This window comes from Hyperoodon ampullatus, assembly GCF_949752795.1.
Source record: "Hyperoodon ampullatus genome assembly, chromosome: 1".
Taxonomy (NCBI): domain Eukaryota; kingdom Metazoa; phylum Chordata; class Mammalia; order Artiodactyla; family Ziphiidae; genus Hyperoodon; species Hyperoodon ampullatus.
Window position 1 is genome coordinate 91336895 of NC_136914.1, and position 22024 is coordinate 91358918.

At 41.6% G+C, this 22024-nt stretch overlaps 1 protein-coding gene across 1 annotated transcript in view; it reads left to right on the top strand.

The window, feature by feature from the left end:
* Nucleotides 1–22024, top strand: part of DCUN1D4 (defective in cullin neddylation 1 domain containing 4) — a gene marked incomplete at both ends in the record, with an annotated part of 65773 nt that overhangs the window by 41170 nt on the left and 2579 nt on the right. The window contains 2 exon segments of the mRNA XM_079718233.1: nt 3402–3493; nt 10020–10128. Coding sequence (XP_079574359.1) covers nt 3402–3493; nt 10020–10128 — 201 coding nt within the window.

Below are 22024 nucleotides of genomic sequence, written 5' to 3' on the forward strand. Positions count from 1 at the left end.
AAAAAAATGGGTAAGTACTGATTGAATTGATATTTGATTGATATGTCCTAAAGATTTACTGGGTTCTCACTGATACTAATCTCCAAAGTAGAAAACCATAAAGTCAGCACCAAGAGAAAGCTTTGCATTAATCTTCCAGTTATAAATTAAACAAAGCTGGAGATTTTTAGTCTACAAACGAGCTCATTGGCAGTTGAAAGGACAGACCTTCTGAACCTCCTGAATGCTGTTGTTCTGGAGTCCTTCATGTGCCTTTTGGCTCTCAGGGCCTAGTTAAATCATCTAAAGTGATTTCTGAGTGGTTGCTTGCCTCATTATGGTGGGGAGTGTTATGCTTTTATTTTGCATTTGGTGTTGTTTGGGATTTTATAAACTTTGGTTCTATTACAAAAAATAATATGAGGCAGGTGTGAAATTGTATTTTTTGATTCATTTTCAGGGATAACAGCCTAAAAACATGTTGATGCTCTTTTTTTTTTAATTTTTATTTTATATTGGGGTATAGTTGATTTACAACATTGTGTTAGTTTCAGGTATACAGCAGAGTGATTCAGTTGTACACATACATGTATCTATTCTTTTTCAGATTCTTTTCCCATGTAGGTTATTACAGAATACTGAGTAGAGTTCCCTGTGCTATACAGTAGGTCCTTGTTGATGATCTATTTTATATATAGTAGTGTGTATATGTTAATCCCAAACTCCTAATTTACCCCTCCCTGCCCCCGCCTTTCCCCTTTGGTAGCTATAAGTCTGCTCTCTGTGCCTGTGAATCTGTTTCTGCTTCATAGATAGGTTCATTGGTGTCATACTTTAGATTCCATATATAAGTGATATCACATGATATTTGTCTTTCTCTATCTGACTTACTTCACTTAGTATGATGATCTCCAGGTCCATCCATGTTGCTGAAAACGGCATTATTTCATTCTTTTTTATGGCTGAGTAGTATTCCATTATCTATATGTACCACATCTTCTTTCTCCATTCATCTGTCGATGGACATTTAGGTTGCTTCCATGTCTTGGCTTGCCTCATTTTTTTTTTCTTTTTTTTTTTTTTGACGATGTTGGGGGTAGGAGTTTATTAATTTATTTTATTTATTTTTGCTGTGTTGGGTCTTCGTTTCCGTGTGAGGGCTTTCTCTAGGTGTGGCAAGCGGGGGCCACTCTTCATCGTGGTGTGTGGGCCTCTCACTGTCACGGCCTCTCTTGTTGCGGAGCACAGGCTCTAGACGCGCAGGTTCAGTAGTTGTGGCTCATGGGCCTAGTTGCTCCGCGGCATGTGGGATCCTTCCAGACCAGGGCTCGAACCCATGTCCCCTGCATTAGCAGGCAGATTCTCAACCACTGCGCCACCAGGGAAGCCCCATGCCTCATTTTTTTATGTTATGTCACCCTGATTCCTTTCACTGTCACAACCCTCTGACCCATTTGGGCACATGGATTGTAGTTTTTTTTTTTTTTTAATAAATTTATTTTATTTATTTTTGGCTTCATTGGGTCTTCGTTGCATTGCACAGGCTTCTCATTGCGGTGCCCTCTCCCGTTGTCGAGCACGGGCTCTAGGCACGCGGGCCTAAGTAGCTGTGGCTCACGGGCTCTAGAGCGCAGGCTCAGTAGCTGTGGCGCCCAGGCTTAGTTGCTCCGCGGCATGTGGGATCTTCCCAGACCAGGGCTCGAACCCATGTCCCCTACATTGGCAGGCGGATTCTTAACCACTGTGCCACCAGGGAAGCCCTGGATTGTAGTTTAATGGTTTGGGGGCAGTTCTTCTGTTAGTTGAAATGAAGCATTTAGGTCCTGGGTAAAGAAATCAGATTAACTGCCAAATGCAGAGTATGCTAGTCCCCGGCCAACTGTATACAGAAACATTTATTTTCTTCCCATTGCCTTCTTTTTTTTTATTACAACAAATGGATATATAGCCATTCAGCAGTGTATGTGTGAGCTCCCCTTTTGTACTCGGGTTCCCTTTTGTGTGAATGACTGTCCAGAGATAGCCAGCCTTGCAGAGTGGCAAAACTTCCTAGGACGGTCCTAGGAAGGCCCTGTCCCTCTTCTTTACCTCTCTAGGAGTGGCATACTTTCTTTTTTAGTTACCCCTCACCTTGTCTTGGGTCTTTGAGGTAGACAGGATGGGAGAGCTTCCTCCTCATCCCCCAATCCAGGCGGCCTCAGCTCTGTCCCGGTGTAAGAGCCCTGGAGAGCTTGCAGTTGGAGGCACCTTGGAAATGTAATTTTGTCTTTTATACCTTTAGGTATTTATTAAACTCACCATCACTGTCCGGTGCCACCTTTTCTCTAAAGCAGCTGAGTGAAAAAGTGACAAGTGGTGCCAAAAACCCTAGTTGTCACACAGTTCCTTATGTCTGCCCAGTTTCAGAAGATGCACTGATGAAAGCAAGGATGGCGCCCCACTGAGAAGTGATTGAGTGATTGTCCGCTCATCCTGTGCTCACTGCAGGCACGGTGCTATCGAAGTGGAGTGTTGGACTACTTTAAAATCATTTCCCCAGTGTATGTAGTTGAACTCACAAACATCGAGTCCACTGTCCGTGTCCCACCACCTACCGTTTGGGTTTTTTTGTTTTTGTTTTTTTTGCAGTATGCGGGCCTCTCACTGTGTGGCCTCTCCCATTGTGGAGCACAGGCTCCGGACGCGCAGGCTCCGTGGCCATGGCTCACGGGCCCAGCCGCTCCGCAGCACGTGGGATCTTCCCGGACCGGGGCACGAACCCGTGTCCCCTGCATCAGCAGGCGGACTCTCAACCACTGCGCCACCAGGGAAGGCCAGCCGTTTGGGTTTTTAACACTCTGTTCTGCACCTCACTCTTTTCATTTTCACTTAATAAATCTTGGAAACTGTTCCATATTTGTACTGATGGCTCCACTTCATTTGTCTCAGTGGTGACATAGTATTCTTTCGTATGGAATGTGTTTAGCAAAGAAGTATTTAAGTAGTCCCTTATTAGTAGATGTTTGGTTGTTTTCAGTCTTTTGCTACTACAAATAGTACTGTAGTCAGTCTTGTTGACTATACAGCTTTGTGTATATGTGCAGGTGTATCTATGAGATAACTTTCCATAGGTGGAACTGCTGGTTTCAGTTTTGATACATACTGCAGAACTGCCCTCAGGAGAGGTTAATGGCTTTACACTTCCACCATCAGGCATAAGAAGTCATGTTTCTCCAAACCCTTGTCAGCAGACTGAATTATCAAACTTTTAGATGTTTGCCAAACTAGAACTCATTTTTGAAGTTACCTTGTTCATATTTCAGTGACTAAACTACTGTGAACCGAAGCATTTGGCTGATGTTAATGTATTTAATTACTGAGGTCTGTCCTCCTTATTTGATTGGTCTTTCTGCTTTGTTTTGTTTTGTTTTTGTTTTAAACAGGTAGTTATGCTCGTCCTAGCTTGGAAATTGGATGCACAAAACATGGGTTATTTTACTCTACAGGAATGGTTAAAAGGAATGACGTCTCTACAGTAAGTCCTGAGGCTACCCTGGGGCAAGGGTTGGGGGTGGGTGTCCTTGCCCTCCCCTGGCTGCCTGCCTTCCCCCTGGGGTCTCCTCAAGCCTGGCTTGGGTGACTGGAGGACCGCCAGGGGATCTGGGCAGCCTTCACCTGTGCATAGGGGTGAAGACCAAGCCCCATTTTCCTACGATGAGGAGGGCTATAACGGATGAATCTTAGAAATTAAAGTTTTTATATAATGTATATCGTTTATTTTAGTATTCTTCTAGAGCAGCTCAATAGAAATAGGCCATCTTTTTCTCACATATGTGAGCCACGTATATAATTTAAAATTTTCTAATACCCACATTTAAAAAAGTAAAAAGAAACAGGTAAAATTTATTTTAATATATTGTACTTAATCCAGAATATCCAAAATATTATCATCCCAACATGTAACCAATATTTTTAAAAGCTGTTTTACCTTCTTTTTCATATTGAATCTTGAAAATCTGGTGTATATTTTACATTTATGGTACATCTCAATCTTCATTAGCTGCATTTCAGGTGCCCAGTAGCCACATGTGTCTAGTGGCTGCCGTATTGGACAGCGCAGGTTTAAAATCAAAGTATTAGCATCTGGTTTATAATTAGTGAGAAAAGTTGAGTAAAGTATAACTTGTAAGTAAAGATATTCAATATCTTTTATTTGATATATTCTGATACTAGCTTTGGGCAAAGTTAGAACTTCATTACTCTAGTGATTAAAAAAATAATAATAATAAAGATTCTGTTTATATTACCTGGGCCAGAATTGAGGGAAAAAAATCAGTGGTTTTATGTGTTCACTTCATGCTTACATGCATGTGTGTCTGTGCGTGTGTGTTTACCTGCGTGTGCTTGCTAAGAGTTTCACTCAAGAAAACAAATTGTCATTCTCTGTTACTCATTGAAAGATACACTTGAGGTGGATGATGAAACATTTCAAATGATATTTGAAGAGGAAGTGCTAATTCTTAATATAGTAACTGATCTAAAGTACTTGAATGGCTTCTCTTTTTCTTTTTCCTTTAACTAGGAATAATAGACTTAAGTTTTTACTGGATTAAAATTGGAATTGAAATGGTTTTATGGTTTTATTTAAATAATTTCGTAATTTGTCAACTTTCAATATTACTGTCCCTTTGTCATTGGTAACAGTGCTTCATTTTCATTGTGCTTTAGTAGTTTTATGAGGCCTGTTCACTGTTCTTTCATTTGAGCCTCACGGCTACCTAGGCAGATCAGGCTTTACCCTGCACATTTTACAGATGGGGAAACTGAGGCTTAGAAGGGGTATGTGATTTGTGAAAGAAAGTGGTAGGATGGGAGGAAAACCTAAGACTTCTGATTCTTCAGTCACATTCTTCCTCTGACAACTATTGTCTGATGACAAGTGCGTTTTAGGTAAAAGCCAAATCACCCTTTTACAGATACGCTTTCCTCTCAGCATGCTCTAGAATTTTAGAGTTAAGTCTCTGGAATCTCCTAAAATTGTGTATGTCATGTAGGGAAACACCTCCTTACAATTTTCAGCCTACTAACTCCTGCATTGTTTTCCGTGCTGCCTCCCTTTGTTGCTTTCCGGATAGAGCACGTGATGGCTGCTCCTTTTTAAGTATCCTTGTAATGATGAATGCACAGCCAAATCAAGATTTTATTCATGGCTTTAGAGAAGGCACCATCAGCATTTCTTCAGGCACAGTTTCGTGTGTCTTAAGAGGGTGTAGTATCCATTTTTGGACAGTTCTAGATTCGCTTTTACATTTGCCTTTACAAAAGAATATTACCCCATGCCAGGCCTTGCCCATGTTTTGAGGATTGCGTCACCTGGGAATTGAAATAAGCAGTTTCCTGGAAGAGGCCTACGTGTATGTTCATGGGCTGGGGGTCGCTCCACAAGCTCTTTGTGGGGAACTCTCCTTGCCACTTTGTGTGACACGGGTAGTGGCAGGTGGATTCCCATAGAATGCTGCCACTTGGCCCTCGCAATTTACAGTATAGTAACAGACCTGATCCACTGTTAAGGAATTGAGGAATCTGCTTTCTTTTGTGAGATGAAACTCTGAGATTAGTTTCCTTATCAGTGAGGTGAAGATGATTACTCACAATAACCTTTAAGGTTCTTTGTAGTTCAAAAATAGTACAATTTCAAGGTTTAAGAACTTTCTCCCCCTTTCGCTCCTGCCTCCCTAGATTCGTCATTTGTTCAGCAAATATTTGAGTGGCAGTGGTGTGCCAAGCACAGAATTCTAGATCCTGGGGAAACAAAAGCCATGAACAAGACAAAGTTCATTTGGGGCAGGAGCTTGGAAGCAGTGTTCAGGCAAAATATCCAAAAGTAATAAGGTCACTTCTCTTTATGCTACTTGTATTTATAAGGTATTTGCACCCAATAAATCAGAAAACTCAGAGGCTAATCCTTTATGTGCTCTAAAGATGGAAAGTAGTCCATCTTTTGAATGATCTATTTTGTCTTCTATTTGGATTTTTTCTTTTTTTCTCATTTTTGGCTTTATTAAACCTGTCCAGTGAAGTTTTACGGACTCAAGCTGGAATTAAAGTGTATATAACAAAACCTCTTGTAAAAAAATTGTAACTGTACAGTGAGCGCATGGTAGCAATAGGAAGCCCATGGGTTTTGGAACCAGAGTTTTGAATCGGTTCTGCCACTTCCTGGGTGTCCCTGGTAATGTCCCTAAAACCAGGAACGTTGAAGTGATGAAATGTGGCTTTCCCCAGGGCACCCAGAAATCAGTCTCCTGGATGCCATCTGGAGTTGTGTGCTTGGCCTCTCCAGTGCCATGTTTTGTGACCCTCGGAAGCAGTGACAGCAGCTGGTAGGCAACATCTATCCCCAAGTTCCCGCAGTCGTTCTCAGAGAAGGCACAGCTCTTGATTGATTGATTTATGTATTTATTTATTGGCCACACAGCTTGTGGGATCTTAGTTCTCCGACCAGGGATTGAGCCCGTGCACTTGTCGGTGAAAGCGCCGAGTCCTGACCACTGGACTGCCAGGGAATTCCCAACTCTTGTTTTAATTGACTGTTTTATTTATTGCCTTGTTCCAACATGTGGTTTAAGGTTACCTCTGATGAATTAAGCTTATAGAGTGTTTAAGCTAAACAAAACCAAACCCCAAAAAAGTGTGTTAGAGTTGTAGCTAACTTTGCAGAGAACTGATGATGGGCTGGAAAAATACCTTTGGGCTGACCAAGTGAAGGGGCAAAGGCTGTCCCGGGGTAATGGGAGAGAACAACCTTTGATTTTATAACCTGTGAGGATTATTATCCTGATTCCTGTTGCTTCGGACTGTGTTACAGCAGCAAAGTTCAAATAAGCAATGATTTCATTCCACAGTATATGCGTATTTCCTCATGGGAAAAGATGCCCCTTAGCGGTGTGGCACTGTCACTGTATGACTACCACAAGTTTTCTTATACGTGGTACACAGAAAAGCAGGGGGAAATGTATTGAATGATGTGGCTGCTTTCTGAAAAGTCTCAGGCCAAGCCTGTTTCTTCACAGGCCCTTTGTTTGAACTGAGCCCCTCTGCAGATGGCCTTGTCGAGTGGCCACTAGATGGCAACCTGCTGTTCAGACAGGGTGACTCAGCGGCCTGTCTCCCTGATGGGGGTTAGTCCACAGTCTCCGCAGGACAAGAACCCTTTTAAAGCAGATTAAACCCTTTATTGACAGTATCGTCTCTAACCCATCCTTAATAGATACATGAAGTGAAAATTTTACTTAGGGCATTTTATGCTTGACACTCCAGATGAGCTCTCTGAGCGTCTTTCAGACGTAGGGACGTCTTTGCCAGTGTGGCTGGCCTTGCTTCCAGGCACGCTGCAGAACGTCATATTCACCTTGCAGCGTCTTTATTTTCTTTTAGCTATGCAGTGGTCATCTAAATGAGTGGTGCCTGCTCTAGAATCTGTTGAAACAAACAACTGCTCTTCTTCCTTTCACTGGGCAGGACTAATTAAACTAAACCACTGGCCCAAATCTGGCCAGTTTCCTGTGGTTTTCATCCTTAACCTTCTTTCCAAATGAAGAGGGGAACCTTGGCCTTAGATGTTTTGGGGTTAGCTGGTTTCCCTCCTTTTTGATCCTCCCCCATATTATTACTAATAAAATATTATTCGTTATTTATATACTTGGTAAGAAAGTCGAGCCATACAGTAGGGTGCCCAGTGCAAGGTAAGCCCTGTTCCCACTCCTGCCTTGCAGGCTCTGCTTACTGCTTTCTTGTGTATCCTTTTAGCCTCCAGCAACCCTCATTTGGGTTCTGGCAGTAAATCTCTATAACTAAGCTATCAATCACTGTCTCTTTTTTTCCTTCCCTAACCTTTCTCCACAGAGATCCAGAGTGGGCTTTTCAAGATGGAAGCCTGATCACGGTCTCTCCCATTATAGGAGGTGGCTTCCATTGTTTCTAGGATTCAAAAAAACCTCCCAAAACAAACAAAAAAACCCACTGTGGACCACAAAAACCCTTTGTGGTCTGGCCCTACCTCCCTTTCAGCTTCATCTTGGACCACTTACCCTCTTACTCTACCCAATCTAGTCACAGTGGTTTTCTTTTAGTCTTTGGACTTGGCATGCTCCCTTCTGCCACTGGGCCTTTGCACGTACTGTTCCTTTAATGTGGAAAGCCCTCCCCTCCAAAAACATCTAGTTTCCACCTATCTTTCAGCTCTCAGCTTACATGTCAGTCCCTTAAAGAAGGGTTTTCTGACTTCTAAAATAGTCTAATTTTAATCTTTTCTAGTTTTCAAAAACATCAGGAAGAAATAAAGCACATGCACTGTGCTTTATTTCATTATAGAATCATTATTAAATGATTCTAAACTGTTGTAGACTCATAGAAATGAAATATTTACTGTAGCTTTTGACTTTTAGATATTTTATCATCTCAATAGATCTTGGGGAGTTTTTTGTAAATAGCTACAAAAAAAAGCTTTCAAAATTTATTGCTAAAAATACATTAGTATGCTCTATTATGAACCATATTTTAGTTTATAAAGTATGTAAAATATTTACATTGATAATACTTGTAATATGTATTGTCAATACTTAGTAGGAGGTAAAAGCTCTACAGAGAAACGCAAGGGGACACATGAAGCATTGAAAAGCTTTAATATTGTCAGTGAAAATGATGACTCTTTGTTCTCATTTTTAAGGGCTAGATGTTATGAACAGAAAATTAGTTTGTAAAAATAACCAATCAGTCTACTTAAGAAAACTAAACAGTGTGTCTCTTACCTATGAAAATAGATGGTTATCACTAGGGGCTCCCTGGAGAAATAGCTGATTTCAAATTTAGGGTAGAGAGAGTACAAGGTGAGCTAGAATATCGTGTGCCAGAAAGTGAGGACGTGCTCAGAGACTGACAGGGACTTGTCAGAGGGACACTGGAGCCAGCTTGAAGGGGCCACTGCCCAAACAAGAACAATTTATGCATCAAAAAGAATGAAGACAGTAGCAGATTATAACACTGAGTAAAAGGCAAAAATCCTTAAGTCCAGAAAGTAAGAAAGATGGTGAGTAGAACTCTTTATAGAACAATTCCAGCCTGTAAGTGTAAAAGCATGATAGAATTAGAAAAATCACCATTTTGTACCTTCAGATGTAAAACTGATTCAGGCAGTGCTCTCCAACAGATGCTAAAATGTTTCACCTGGTGAAATGTTGTTGAGGAACAGGATTGTCAGTCTCAAGGTATCATCCCCCAGATTACACACCATTTCAGAAGGGCGAAGAGTACTGTTAAGTGGAGAATCTGGTGGATGCTACCTTCACCAAATGAATCAACTTAATATCACCAGTAATGGGACAGACTGACGTTATGAGCCTCCTCACGGGGTATACTGAGAAGGACATCACGTGGAGAGTTCTTATCATGAGTACTTAATCTAAATATAATCATAGGGAAATTATCTGACAGACTGAGATTCTGCAAAACAACTAGTCTGGTCTTTTAAAAAATGACATTGTCAAGAAAGACAGAAAAAAGGCAGGACACCTTCTAGATGCTAAGGAGATAGATACCTGAAAGCAGTGCATGAGCCTTGATTGGATCCCGGATGAAAAGAAACAGCTGGGGGAAAATTGGGAAATTTGCGCATGGGTCATATATTAGCTCAGAAAGTGAACATTTCTAGGATATTAAGAGTGATGATGGCATTGAAGTGTTTAGGAGTAAAGTGGCATTATGTTGGCAACTTACTTTCAAATGGTACAGAAAACAGTGCATGTATGTGAGAGAGTGAGCACAAATGTGACAGTGCTCCTGGTGAACCCAGGGGATGGGTGTATGGGTGTGTATTTACTAGACCTTCAGCTTTTCTATACATTTGAAATTTCTTAAAATAAAAAGTGTAGGAAGAAAACAGCTCATCGTGGGCATGTTCCAACTCCAGGGTTTTTATTGTCTTTTGGTATTGTGTTTTATATTACTGCCCCACGTTAAAAAAAAACCTCGGGTTATAATTTGCCTTTATTCTGTTTTTCTAGATGTGATACAACAGAAAAACTCAGAAATACTTTGGATTACTTAAGATCATTATTAAATGATTCTACAAACTTTAAACTTATTTACAGATATGCGTTTGACTTTGCACGGGTGAGTTCTCTGGAGCCTATCCAGATGTTTCCCTCTCTCTCCCTCCCCTTTTGAGGTTTGTTTTACATACTACAGCAAGGAAGTTGAATAAGCTACTCGCAGGATGCTAGTTAGAATTTCTCTCTATGTGCACCCTTTCTACACTAACTGATTCTGGGCAAGAATGTAGTATGTCAGCAAAAAGCTCTAGTGACAGCCTATTAATAGCTCTTGAGATTGGCTTAGAAGTAACTTGTAAATGGGCATGTAATAGACACTGTTCTAAATGTCTCTTAGGTAAGCTTGACAAATCTTTTCCTTCTCACGAAACAGCAAAGCTTCACCCATTGAGTTTACTGGAATAAGTTAGATCAAAGCCAGTTTCATTTTGGGTGCTATATCGTATCTGAAAATCGTTTGAATTTCAAACATAAGCTAATTTCAGTGGACATTATTCAAACATAGTTTCTAGTCATCATTTTGAAAAGTGATCATCTTGTTTGTCACGTAGTGAGCCAGTCCAAGTAGGTGAATAGGTGGTTCTACTGGAGTGACATAAAGCTGTATTTTTCAGCCTGGTCACCGTAGGTAGCGAATTCTGAGGTATAAGTTGGCATTGTGTTCATTCACTGTCCACGGCCCATATGTACAATTACACTTTATTGCAGAGTGGTGGTTTCTGTTATGTTTGTGTGTTTGGTGGGTTCAGGTGACTAGGCTTTGTTGATTGATGATTTCTTTTTGATCTTTTTTTTTTTTTAAGCAGAGAACTCAGTGACAAATAATACTTTTTTCTTACCTCCGTGGTGATCTTTTCACGTTTTCTTCGCTTTGGCTCTGTTAGCTCAGCCAAAGGTTCACTTGCTGATGAGTTCCGGTGCATCTATAATAACACATTAGTAGTTTGCTGTGATGTCCTCACTTGTGAATTTTTGCAACCTTCAAGTAAAATCAGGACATGCATGAAAATTTATAGATGTTAGAAGTAACATGGTGAAATTCAGTTGCAGTGTTTTACTAAACAGCGTTTGTGTAATTGTATATAGAATTTGTTTGCCAGATGCTTTTAGAATAGATGCATAGTTTTTAGGATTAAATGTTTTGTTTCATGAGATTTTTTTCCTTCCAAAGTCGGCAGTGTCCTATTGTATGGGCAAAAGTTTGTTTAGAAGCATCTCGCCTTCTCACGAAAATATTTTCTAACTTCCTTGTTTGAGGGTCAAATTTTCCCACATATCCACTGCTTTAGAACTGGGTTCCATTTTCCTCCTCCCTGGCTTTCCATCCCCTTCTCGGCTGGTCACCGAGGCCCCTTCTGTTTTGCCTCTTTCTCGGTGCTTCCACCACAGCCTTGGGGTTGAGGCCGTGCTCCTCGCCTGTACTGCTGCCGTGGCCTCGCGTCCACATTCTCTCCCTTCTCACCCACACTCACACTGGTAGGGTGTCCTCCATCTTCCTTCATCCTGGGGCCACTCGGGCACCTTCAGCTCACCAAGCCACTGCACCCGTCGCCTCCACATGAACGTAGTGCTTCACCCACCGTGTGGGTGGTACGGTTGCGCCCCCCGCAGCTGAGGGAGACAGGCTGGTTTGTCCTCCTTCACAGGGGAGCGGGTAACTTGGGGCAGGGCTGCCTCGTTGCTCAGCAGTAGGTTCAGGACTCAGACTCAGGTTCTGGCTCCAGGTCGCGTCTGCGGCTCCTCCAGGCCCTCGTAGTCCAGTCCCAGGCTTCCTCTCCCACAAAGACGCCTGTGTCGTGCTGACGTCGAACGAGCAGTTCGCTGAACCTGCCGCCTGACCCCACCTCGCTGCTCCCTGCCTTTTGCGCCGCCAGGCTCTGCTTGGAGCCATGTCTCTCCCCCGACGGCTCTCTGCAGCGTCGGGCTTCTGGGCCCAAGCCACATGCCTCTGCTGTCACACAGAATCATCCTGCCCCGGAGAGAACATGTGCCCTCACTTACATGGCCCTCGTATCCCTCTAGCTTCGCCTTGGAGTTTGGGTACCGGCCCGCATTTTTCCTGACGGGTTAAGGGAGTGCGTGTTTTCTTTCGTCATATCCCTGGGAGCAGCCCACAGAGATCTGTGCCGTTTAAGGAGAGTATCAGTAAGTATCAGCAAATTAAGCCCCTTTATGTAATGATGAATAACAACCACCCGTATTTAATCATTACCAAATAGATTTCAATTTAGCTAAAATATGCTCTAAGATGAGTTTGTTATTGAATCCTTTGTTTTGTTTGGTTTAGCTGTATCCCACAGGTGTCGAGGTGTTGTGTATTCATTTGCATTCAGTTCAGAATATTTTCCAGTTTCCCTTGTGGTGGTTTTGGACTCATTGGTTATTTAGAAGTGTGTTGCTTGTGTTATTTGCCACTATTAGGACTTTCCAAGTAATCTTTCTATCGTTAATTCTGCTGTGGTCAGAGAACATACTCTGGACAGTTTCAGTCCACTTAAAATGCAGGGAGGCTTGATTTGTGGTCCAGAATATGGTCTGCTGTGATGAATGTTTTATGTGTACCTGAAAAGAATGAATATTTTGCTGCTGTTTGGTGAAATGTTTTACAAATGTCAGTTAGGTCAAGTTGGTTGATAGTGTTGTTGAGGTCTTCTGTATCCTTATTGATTTCTGCCTACTGTTCTATCATTTACTGAGGGAGGAATGTTGGACTCTCCGACTATAATTACTTCTGTCATTTGTATCATTTCTTGTTTCATGTATTTTGAAGCTCAGGCATTAGGTTTAGATAGACTTAGTATTATTATGTCCTCTTGAAGAATTGACCCTCTAGCATTATGAAATGTTTTTCTTTATCTCTGATAATATTCCTTGTTTTGAAGTCTACTTTGATACAAATACAGCCATTTCTGCTCTTTTTTTTTTATTAAAGTCTGTATGATATATCTTCTTCCATCCTCTTTAAAAACCTATTTGTGCCTTTATATTTAAAGTGGGTTTCTTATATATAGCATATGCATAGTTGGGTCTGACAATATATGTCTTGAGATGCTTAAACCATTTACATTTAATGTATTTATTGATATGGTTAAGTTTACATCTCCTAAACTGCTATTCATTTCTTTTTGTCCCACTTTTTTTTTTTTGCGGTACACGGGCCTCTCACTGTTGTGGCCTCTCCTGTTGAGGAGCATAGGCTCCGGATGCACAGGCTCAGCGGCCATGGCTCACGGGCCTAGCTGCTCCGCGGCATGTGAGATCTTCCCGGACTGGGGCACGAACCCGTGTCCCCTGCATCGGCAGGTGGACTCCCAACCACTGCGCCACCAGGGAAGCCTTGTCCCATTTGTTTTTGTTCCTTTTTTCCTCTTTTCATGACTTCTTTTGCATTGAAGGGTTTTTTTAGATTCCATTTTAATCATTCTTTTCCACTATTGTCTTATTAGCTGTGTCTCTGTTTCTTTTTTTTTGCAATTGCTCTAGGCTTTACGGTATACATCTTTAAATTTTCACAGTCCATCTTCCGATAATATTATACCACTTCATGTATAATGCAGGAGCCTTTACAATAGTGCGCTTTCATTTTGCCCTTCCGTACTTTTTGCTGCTGTGTCATACATTTTACTTACACATGTATTATACATCTCACAGTCTATTGTTTTAGTCTGTTCAGGCTGCTGTAACAAAATACGAGAGACTCAGTAGCTTATAAATAATGGAAATTTATTTCCCATAATTCAGGAGGCTGGAAAGTCCACGATCACAGTGCCAGCAGGATAGGTGTCGTTCTGCCGTAAGCTCACATGGTGGAAGGGAGGAGGGAGCTCTCTGCAGCTGAGGACCCCACCTCCTATTACCATCATCTTGGCGATCAGGGTTTCAACATACGAATTGGGCGGGGGGGCCAGACACATTCAGATCATAGTATATATTAATATCATTTTTGCTTTAAATAGGCAAAAATATCTTTTACATTTACCCAAATATACTCCACTTGTGTGCTCTTTCTTCCTTTTGTGTGGATCCAGATTTCTATCTGGTATCATTTACCTTCTGCCTAAAAAAATGCCTACAGCATTTCTCATAGTACAGATTTTCTGGTGATGAATCTCTAAGCTTTTATTTTGCCTTCAATTTAGAAGGTACTTCTCTGGATAAAAGATTCTAGATGGACCATTTATTCTTGTAGTACTTTAATGATAGTTCTCCATTGTCTTCTGTCTTGTGGAGTTTCTAATGATAAGTCTGGTGTCATTCATTATTCCTTTGAGCATACTGTCTTGTTTTGTTTTCTGACTGCTTTTATTCTCTTTTCACTGCTTTTCAGCAAGTTGACTGTGGTGTGCCTTGGCATAATTTTCCTTATGTTTATTCTGGTTAAGGTTTGTTGAGTTTTTTAGGTCTTTGGACTTACAGTTTATATTAAATCAGGAAATGTCTCAGCTGTTATTTCTTCAAATATTTCTTCTGTTCTCCCTCTCTCTTCCTTCTGGGACTGCAGTTACACCTATGTTAGATGCTTGTTATTGTCCTGCAAGCTACTGATACTGTGTTCAATTTTTTTGTTTTCCCTTTGGCTAATATTTATTACTATATCTTCTAATACTAATCTTTTCTTCTGCTAATCCTAGCCCCAGTATATTTTTCGTTTCAGATACTATATTTTTCATCTCTAGAAATTCCATTTGTGTCTTTTTATATACATTTCTCTAATCATGATAATATTTTCTTCTACCTTCTTGAACATCTAGAATGTGTTTATAACAGGTGTTTTAATAGCATTGTCTTCTGGTTCCATCATATCTGTCATTTCTATATCTCTTTCTCTTGGTTAAAATTTTTATCTTGGTTGTGGGCAATATGTTACCGCTTCTTTGCATTCCTAGTAGTTTTTTTTTCCTTTTTTGTTGGATGCTGGGTATTGTGAGTATTATGTTGTTGGTTGCTGGGGTTTGTTGTATTCCTTTAAATAATGTTGGATTTAAATTTTTTTCTGGTATATAGTTAAGTTACTTGGAATCAGATTGATCCTTTGAAAGGACTGGTCCAGAGCAGCCTCAGTCTAGGGATGACTTAGCCCCACTAGTAAGACAATAATACCCTTCTGAGGATTCTATCCGAGGCCCTGTGTATTATGAGATTTTTTCCACTGTGGCTGGTGGAAATAGAAACTATTCCCAGCCCCATGTGAGCTCTGGGAATTTCTGTGTACTCTTCTGCAGTGATTCTTTCCCAGACTCAGGTGGTTTCCTCTCACATGTGCACAGACAAGTCCTCAGCCAGCGGCTGGGGAGACATTCTGCAGGTCTCCAGGTCTCTCTGTGCAGGTCCCCCATTGCTGGTATTTTGCCCCACCAATTATATGCCTCCTTGAACTCCACCAACTCTGTCCTTTCCAACTCAGTCGGTTGGGGTTCCACTGGGCTGGGGCTGGGTCCCCCTCCTGTGCTGTGGCCTGGGAGCCACCCCTGCACAGTATGCTGCTGTCACTGGGGACTTATCCTTTTTCTCAGGGGTCACACTCCTGTTCTGCACACTGACCAGTGAGTGAGAGCCATTGTCTCATGTATTTTGTTCAGTTTTCTGGTTGTTTGACGTGCACGGGGGTGGGAATCTTGTTTCTCTAACTCTGTCTTGGTTGGAAGCAGAATTCAACCACCCCCTTCTTCCCTCCAATCCTTTTCTTTTCCTACTAGAAAAATGACTCATAGAGGTAATAACGCATAATTACACAGCAGACCTTTTAAAATTAAACTTTTAGTAAGAACTGAACTTTGTTATAGTTTTAATATCCTAAATATTCTCGATTGGAAATAACAACGACATATGTTAAATATTCTGAATTACCCTTTGATATACCAGGAAAGAAACTGTAGTACCAGAAAGTGATAAAATGCCCCTTTAACATCTCTCCACCAAAATTATAATCCTAAGAGTGTGATTGTTTTCCCCTCACCTTAGAACCTTGTAGGCAATTAAAAATAGTACTTGGTTGTAAAGTTATATTATTTTTCTCCTAATTTTACTTTGACTTGAACTTATGTGTAGTCTTAGGGATGGCAGAGAATCGTGAAACTTGAAAGTTGAAAGAAACCACAAGAGGACACTTGGTCCAGTCTTGTCACAATGCAGACGACAAGGCTGAGGGCCAGAGAGGTGGGGACAACACGAGGGCCCGGGCTCTGTCCCTGAGTGCAGACTGTGTCCTCTCCATGGAGCCACACCACCTTCCTGACTCAAACTGTTCACTGTCCTGTGGTGTCCTGTTACAGGAAGATGGTGGGGTAGAGACTCAAGAGCGGAAATGGCCAGTTCCTTCTACAAGTGGAATTTTGTCTGAGTACTTTTATGCTTAGCGTCTTCCCCCTAATGTAGATTTTATTTATTGTATAAACAAATATGGTTGTATGGATTCCTTAAGTAAAACAGCCATTTTTGCCTTGAGTCCTTTAAAAGGACCTAGTGAGAATAAGATTGGACAAATAGAATGAGATAAAAAGACTAAATATAGTGATTTTTTTGATTGATCTGGGACTAGTTACTAAATATGAGTCAAATTTGTTTTTTCTACATTCTCTGGGTCAGAGACAGGGTACTGTGCTGAAAGCCACAGAGAGTTGCCTCTTGGGGTTCTGAGAAGGATGAATGTTGGGCTGAGTGAAGTGCTGATAGCAGCAGCATCTTGGCATCTGGCTGAGAGTGGACACCATGAATTGACGGTGATGCCGCTATCGGAGATCTTCCAGCGGTGCTGTATCCGACAGCCTTGGTGTAGGAAGGCGAGAATGATGGGGAGGATTGAGGCAAGGCCTCAGTGGGCTCGGAGGTGGGGTGGGGGAGATGGGAGCTGAGTGGAGCCCTCCCACGTGACTGAGGTGGAGAAGTGCTGGATGGAGAGAAGGGAGGCCTTCAGGGTGAAGGAGAGGAAGGGCAGTGAGCAAGAGAAGAATGGGAGATTCCTCTAGGGGCAAGTCCTTGTTTTTCATTCCTTGCAGTAAAGCTTGAAGAAGTTGTAATGGAGGGTTTTGTGGGGGCCGAAGGTACCAGTGGGAATCCCCCCTTCCTGAGAGGTGATCCTGTGACAGTTAATCTCTTGTTACAAGTCAGTCCTCACAGCCTGTCCCTTGATGGCGCCCACTTTTCCAGCTACCAGTGCTTTTATTTAGTTTCTGAGGAGGTGTTTCAAGAAAGTGTAGGACGTCACAGGTGAAAGCTAACGTCTACGTCACTTCCATTTAATGGAATGGTTGTGGATGTTACTCATAGAATTTGCGGAGGAAAATTTTGCTGGGTCTTGTGTTCAGCACCCCCTGTTATCAGAGAACTCTGCCTGGCTCTAATCTGACATCTGCTCTGACCATTTGATTCATTTTTCTCTTCTAACCTGAGTCAGTTTCTTACTTCTTAACGGTTGTGTTTGTCTAATTTCCCTTTCCACACAACCCCCAACGCACCAGACACACACACGTACGTACTCCTCTCTACTTCTACCTTGTACTTTCATTGTAAATTATGAGGAAAACAGAAGGTGGGCCTGGGCGAGGACAGAAGTAGGAAGAATATGTCGTCATCTAATCTGAGGTCTGTTACCCGGGACATCTTGTCAGCTTTACCTTTAAGATTACTGTTTGGTTATTGCCCAGATTTGCTTAGCAGTTGTTTGTAAAGCGAATTGGACTGTGTGTCTCTTAACATTGAGAGCTGTCTTCCCCCCTTCCTTCTCGGGGAGGTGGATTGGTGGTACACGATGAAATGCTCAGGCTTGGAATCAGACTCCTGGTTCAAGCCCCAGCTCTTATCGATTGTCATTTCATTCCTGTGCCTCAGTTTCCTTATTTATAAATTGGGGATTATAACAATGCCTATCCAAATGCGGTTGTTGTATTAAATGAGTTTGAAGTATGAGGCACTTAAAACAGTTTCTGGCTCAGTTTAAGTTCTCAGTAAAAGTTAACCACAGAATTAGAAATAGTTGTTGAATTATTCTTCGCTGACATTACTTAGGTTTCAAATAATAATTTACCTTCCAAGAGTAGTGCATACAGTAATAGAATCTATGCCAAACAAAACACTGTGGAGAGGCTACGCCTGTTGGCAGATCTTTCTTTTTCTTTTGTTTTAAAGGAATTGTCAGTAGTTGAGCTTAATCAAGTAATTGCCTTGCAAACATTGTTATTTGAAAACTATGCTGGGGTAAGTTCTAAGAGCATCATGGTTTAGTTTCACTTTTCCCAGTGGGAGGGCACTCATGGGTTTTATGACCTTTTTGCTTGTTTCTAATGTGTATTTAAAAAAAAGAAAACAACTCTCATTCAAAAAACTGATTTGCTGTATTTTCAGCTTTGTAAACAACCACTTGAAGATTTGAGTTCTTTAGCGCTCTCTATTTTTGCCTTATGTTTGTTGAACTGTGGTAAGGAAGACTGCATTTTCTCTATTTTGTAATCCTGTGGTCTCAAATGAGAGTTCCATGACCTATATATTACAGGTCTTCAGTGAAGGCCTTTTGATTTCATGTACTGATTTCTGACTTGGTTGTCACCATTTAAAATGTTTGTGATCATGGGCATTTATATACTGTTTCTCAAGTTCATCTAGTCTCTCTCGAAAATCTTAAGGATTTCTTTTTGAATGTTGAAGATTTTTTCTTTATAATTTTAGTAATTCAGCATTCCCCTTTTCAAGTGCAAGTCTTTAAGCTATTAAAACTTTGTGAAAACTGGAAGTAGATCATTTGACACAAGGGTCGGTGATACAGCGTATCTGGATACCTAGATGTTTGAAGATTAATTTTTGTAATATCATATTTATATTTGCATATTGACAATTAACTGTTTAATTACTTTGATTCAGTTTGTGTCATTGGTGCCATTTAAGAAAAAAATGCTTAGTTTTCACATGTTACAGGAAGACCTGTGTTGGAACAGTCTTACATAAACAAAGGCAATATTTGTTTTCATTTTTGAATGTCAAATCAGAACTTGGTAAAACTTCATTATTCTCTACTCTACATTAGGTGTTAGTAGTCTTTAGCTTGAGTAGTGCATTCCATATACGAAACATAGCTCCATAGAATATTCAGAGAAGGATCCTTTGGTCTTGCAGCTGCAAATAAGAGGACTGATCTCATCTGTAACTGAATTTAAAAATCTGTGTTTAAGGAAGACCACAAGGCAGAATCTAGTTGTGTATTGTAGGGGGTTAGTACGTCTTTGGTGTGTGTATAGAACCTGTTCAGTTCCTATTATTATTTGAAAAATAAAATTGCTTTTTATTTTGTTATCTTAGAAAATGAAAGTTGGGTTAAGAGGTGGGCAGGGAGAAAAGTTTCACTTCTTCTCCCTTAACCTCAGTGGGCCTTCAGGGGATGCTTATTTACTCTGGACAGCCTGTCTCAAGGTCCTTTCTGCTTAAATTCTGACCTTGAGATGCAGAAATCTGCCACTCGCTCCCTGGTGCTCCACGAGCAGAGTCACAGCGTTGGTGTTGACAGTGTACTATTTGAATTTCCTGCGAGGGGGTTCTAGATGTCTTTGCTGTATTCCTTGAATTTGTTAAGGTGATTTTTTTAATACTTGTAATGTTGATGGCTGCTTCATAGCATTCTGGGAGATTCATTTCACTTTTAATTGGGAAGCCCTTTGAGAATGCCATTAGGATCATTGTCAGAGAACCCCCTGGGCATGTCTCCATTTTGCTGTTTAGTAGCTGTTTGCTCTGGGGTCTCTCAGCTGTGCTGTCCCCAGGAATTCGGAGTGCTCCCAGTCATGGTCATTTGCACGTAGCCTCACATCCACCCACAGGCAATGTTGGTTATCAGCGAGATGCCACTGTTCAGATCGCAAGTGCATCCATAATATCTCTCTCTTATTTGCTAGGCAGAAGATGGTGTTAGTGATTGCGAGCTGCTGGCTGGCACCCTTGCAGAGCAGGAGTAAGTGAGTGCTGTTCAGCTTTCCAGTCCTGTGAGTCTGATGCCTTTCATCCATGTTTTGGCATCGCTGCCAAACACATGCATTGAAATCCTTCATGATCATCAGTTTGTCAGATGATTGCACTGTTTCAAAGAGTCTGTCCAGGTCCTTTGTATCTTTTTTTTTTGTCACCTTAGTGTATGTCCATTGTGACGGGGACATGGATGATGTTGGAAGAAGGCACAGTATGTTATCAGGGCAAGACTAGGGACTTTAGGTTGAGTGAAGGATTACAAACTCCTCGAAGGGAGAGCATTTCCAGAGCGCCCGTGCCCTCAGCCCAGTGCTGCCCGAGCTGTTGTTCAGCAGGTGACCTGGGGCCCGGTCCTGTGGTGCCGCGTGTGTTTTCAACAGTTCCCTCGTTTTCCTTGTGGATGCTCCATAGCGGGGTGTGCCGTTGCTGCCAGACCCATGTGACACGGTGAGAGGAAGCTTTCCGTTTCCTTGCACAGTGCACCGCAGAAGCAAGAGCCCGTCCAGTGCAACAGACCTGTGAGGCTTGGTGGCAGAAGGTGGGCCCCCTCGAGGGCACCTTTCCTGCCGTCATCCTCTCCACGGAGTGAGTACTGCAGCCCTGAGCAGGGTGATATGCGTGGTCGGGGACAGCAGAGCAGGCTGTAGAGAGGAGGCCCCTATTTGCACTGAACTGTGGGAGTTGGGGTCCCCCGCCATCCTCAGACTTCAGTTGTGTGGCCAGAACAGGGAAGGGTGACTCGGAGCCATCTGGCCTGGTCTGTTGGTGAACGGTCGTTGTGCTGTACAACCAGGACCAAAAGACAGACCCATCACATATCTTCCCGAATCTTCATCTACTTTGTTGGCTGTTGAGTTAGGCCCTTACATTTGCTGTATTGTTTAAGTCCGTCACTTTAAAATTCAGTGTCACGGCCAGAAATTCTCTGTATACTAAAGAGCACTTCACTGTTAGAATCCTTGCGGTAACAATTTTTTGGGGAGGTGTGTGTAGCTGCATATGTGGCTGACAGTGGTGGTCACGGCATCACCCCGTAATTTGGTGAACATCTAGATTCCACCCCACGTGGGATAGCCAGGCACTTTTCCTTTTCCCTCTGTAGAAAAGTACTTTTGCAAACTTTCTTTGAAGTTGAGATACCACGAGGAGGCTAGCTCTGGATATATATAGTTACCACCTAGGGTCCCACGTCCTCTGTCCTTTTGCATAGAAACTGCCCACCTGTAGTTCCCGAATGGAAATTTGTAAGAAAGATCAGTGAGAAATTAGGATTCTTAATTGCAAGTATAAGTAAAATGAGCTTAATCTGCCCATATTCAGGTTTATGTAAATGTCTTTTCTGGATTCCTTATGCAATGTTGTCTTTCACTTGGCTGTTAGTTAGGGGTGTTCTGCTAGGAGATTTCACATCCAGCGACTCCAAGGTAAGAAGGACTGTAACAGGTAGACAGACTGCTTTCCCCCAGAGTGGGGGAGTGAATGCATCCTCTGATTTGGGAAGACCCTCCAGAGCCCCAGCATTCATTATGAGCTCAATTTAACAACATTTTTAGATTATAAGAAAAACATTTACCAAAGAAATAAAAATTGGTGGAAAAATGATTTTTATCAAGGAAACCTGATTCCTAAGCATGGAATTAGAAACTTTTAAACTCCATTTCGTCAAGTTATGGGCTTTGGGATCAGTAATTATGATGTTGATAATAATCATAAATGTCAAACAGCAAGTTACAGATTTTTATTTATCGCATGAAATAATCATAGAGATTGTTACCATGTAACTAATGTATTTTGCATTAGATTGATCATTCAGTTGACATGACTCTTTCTCACAGTAAAATTATATAGTACAAAACCGTTTACTCTTCCCACTGTGTCCTGACTACCTCCCCTCCCCCACCTTAGTCTGGATTGTGGGTTTTTATAGTGTATGATACATGAGCTGTTTACTAATTTTTTGTTGGAAGTAAAACAGAAATTTGGATTATTGGGATTTATTATTTGGGGGC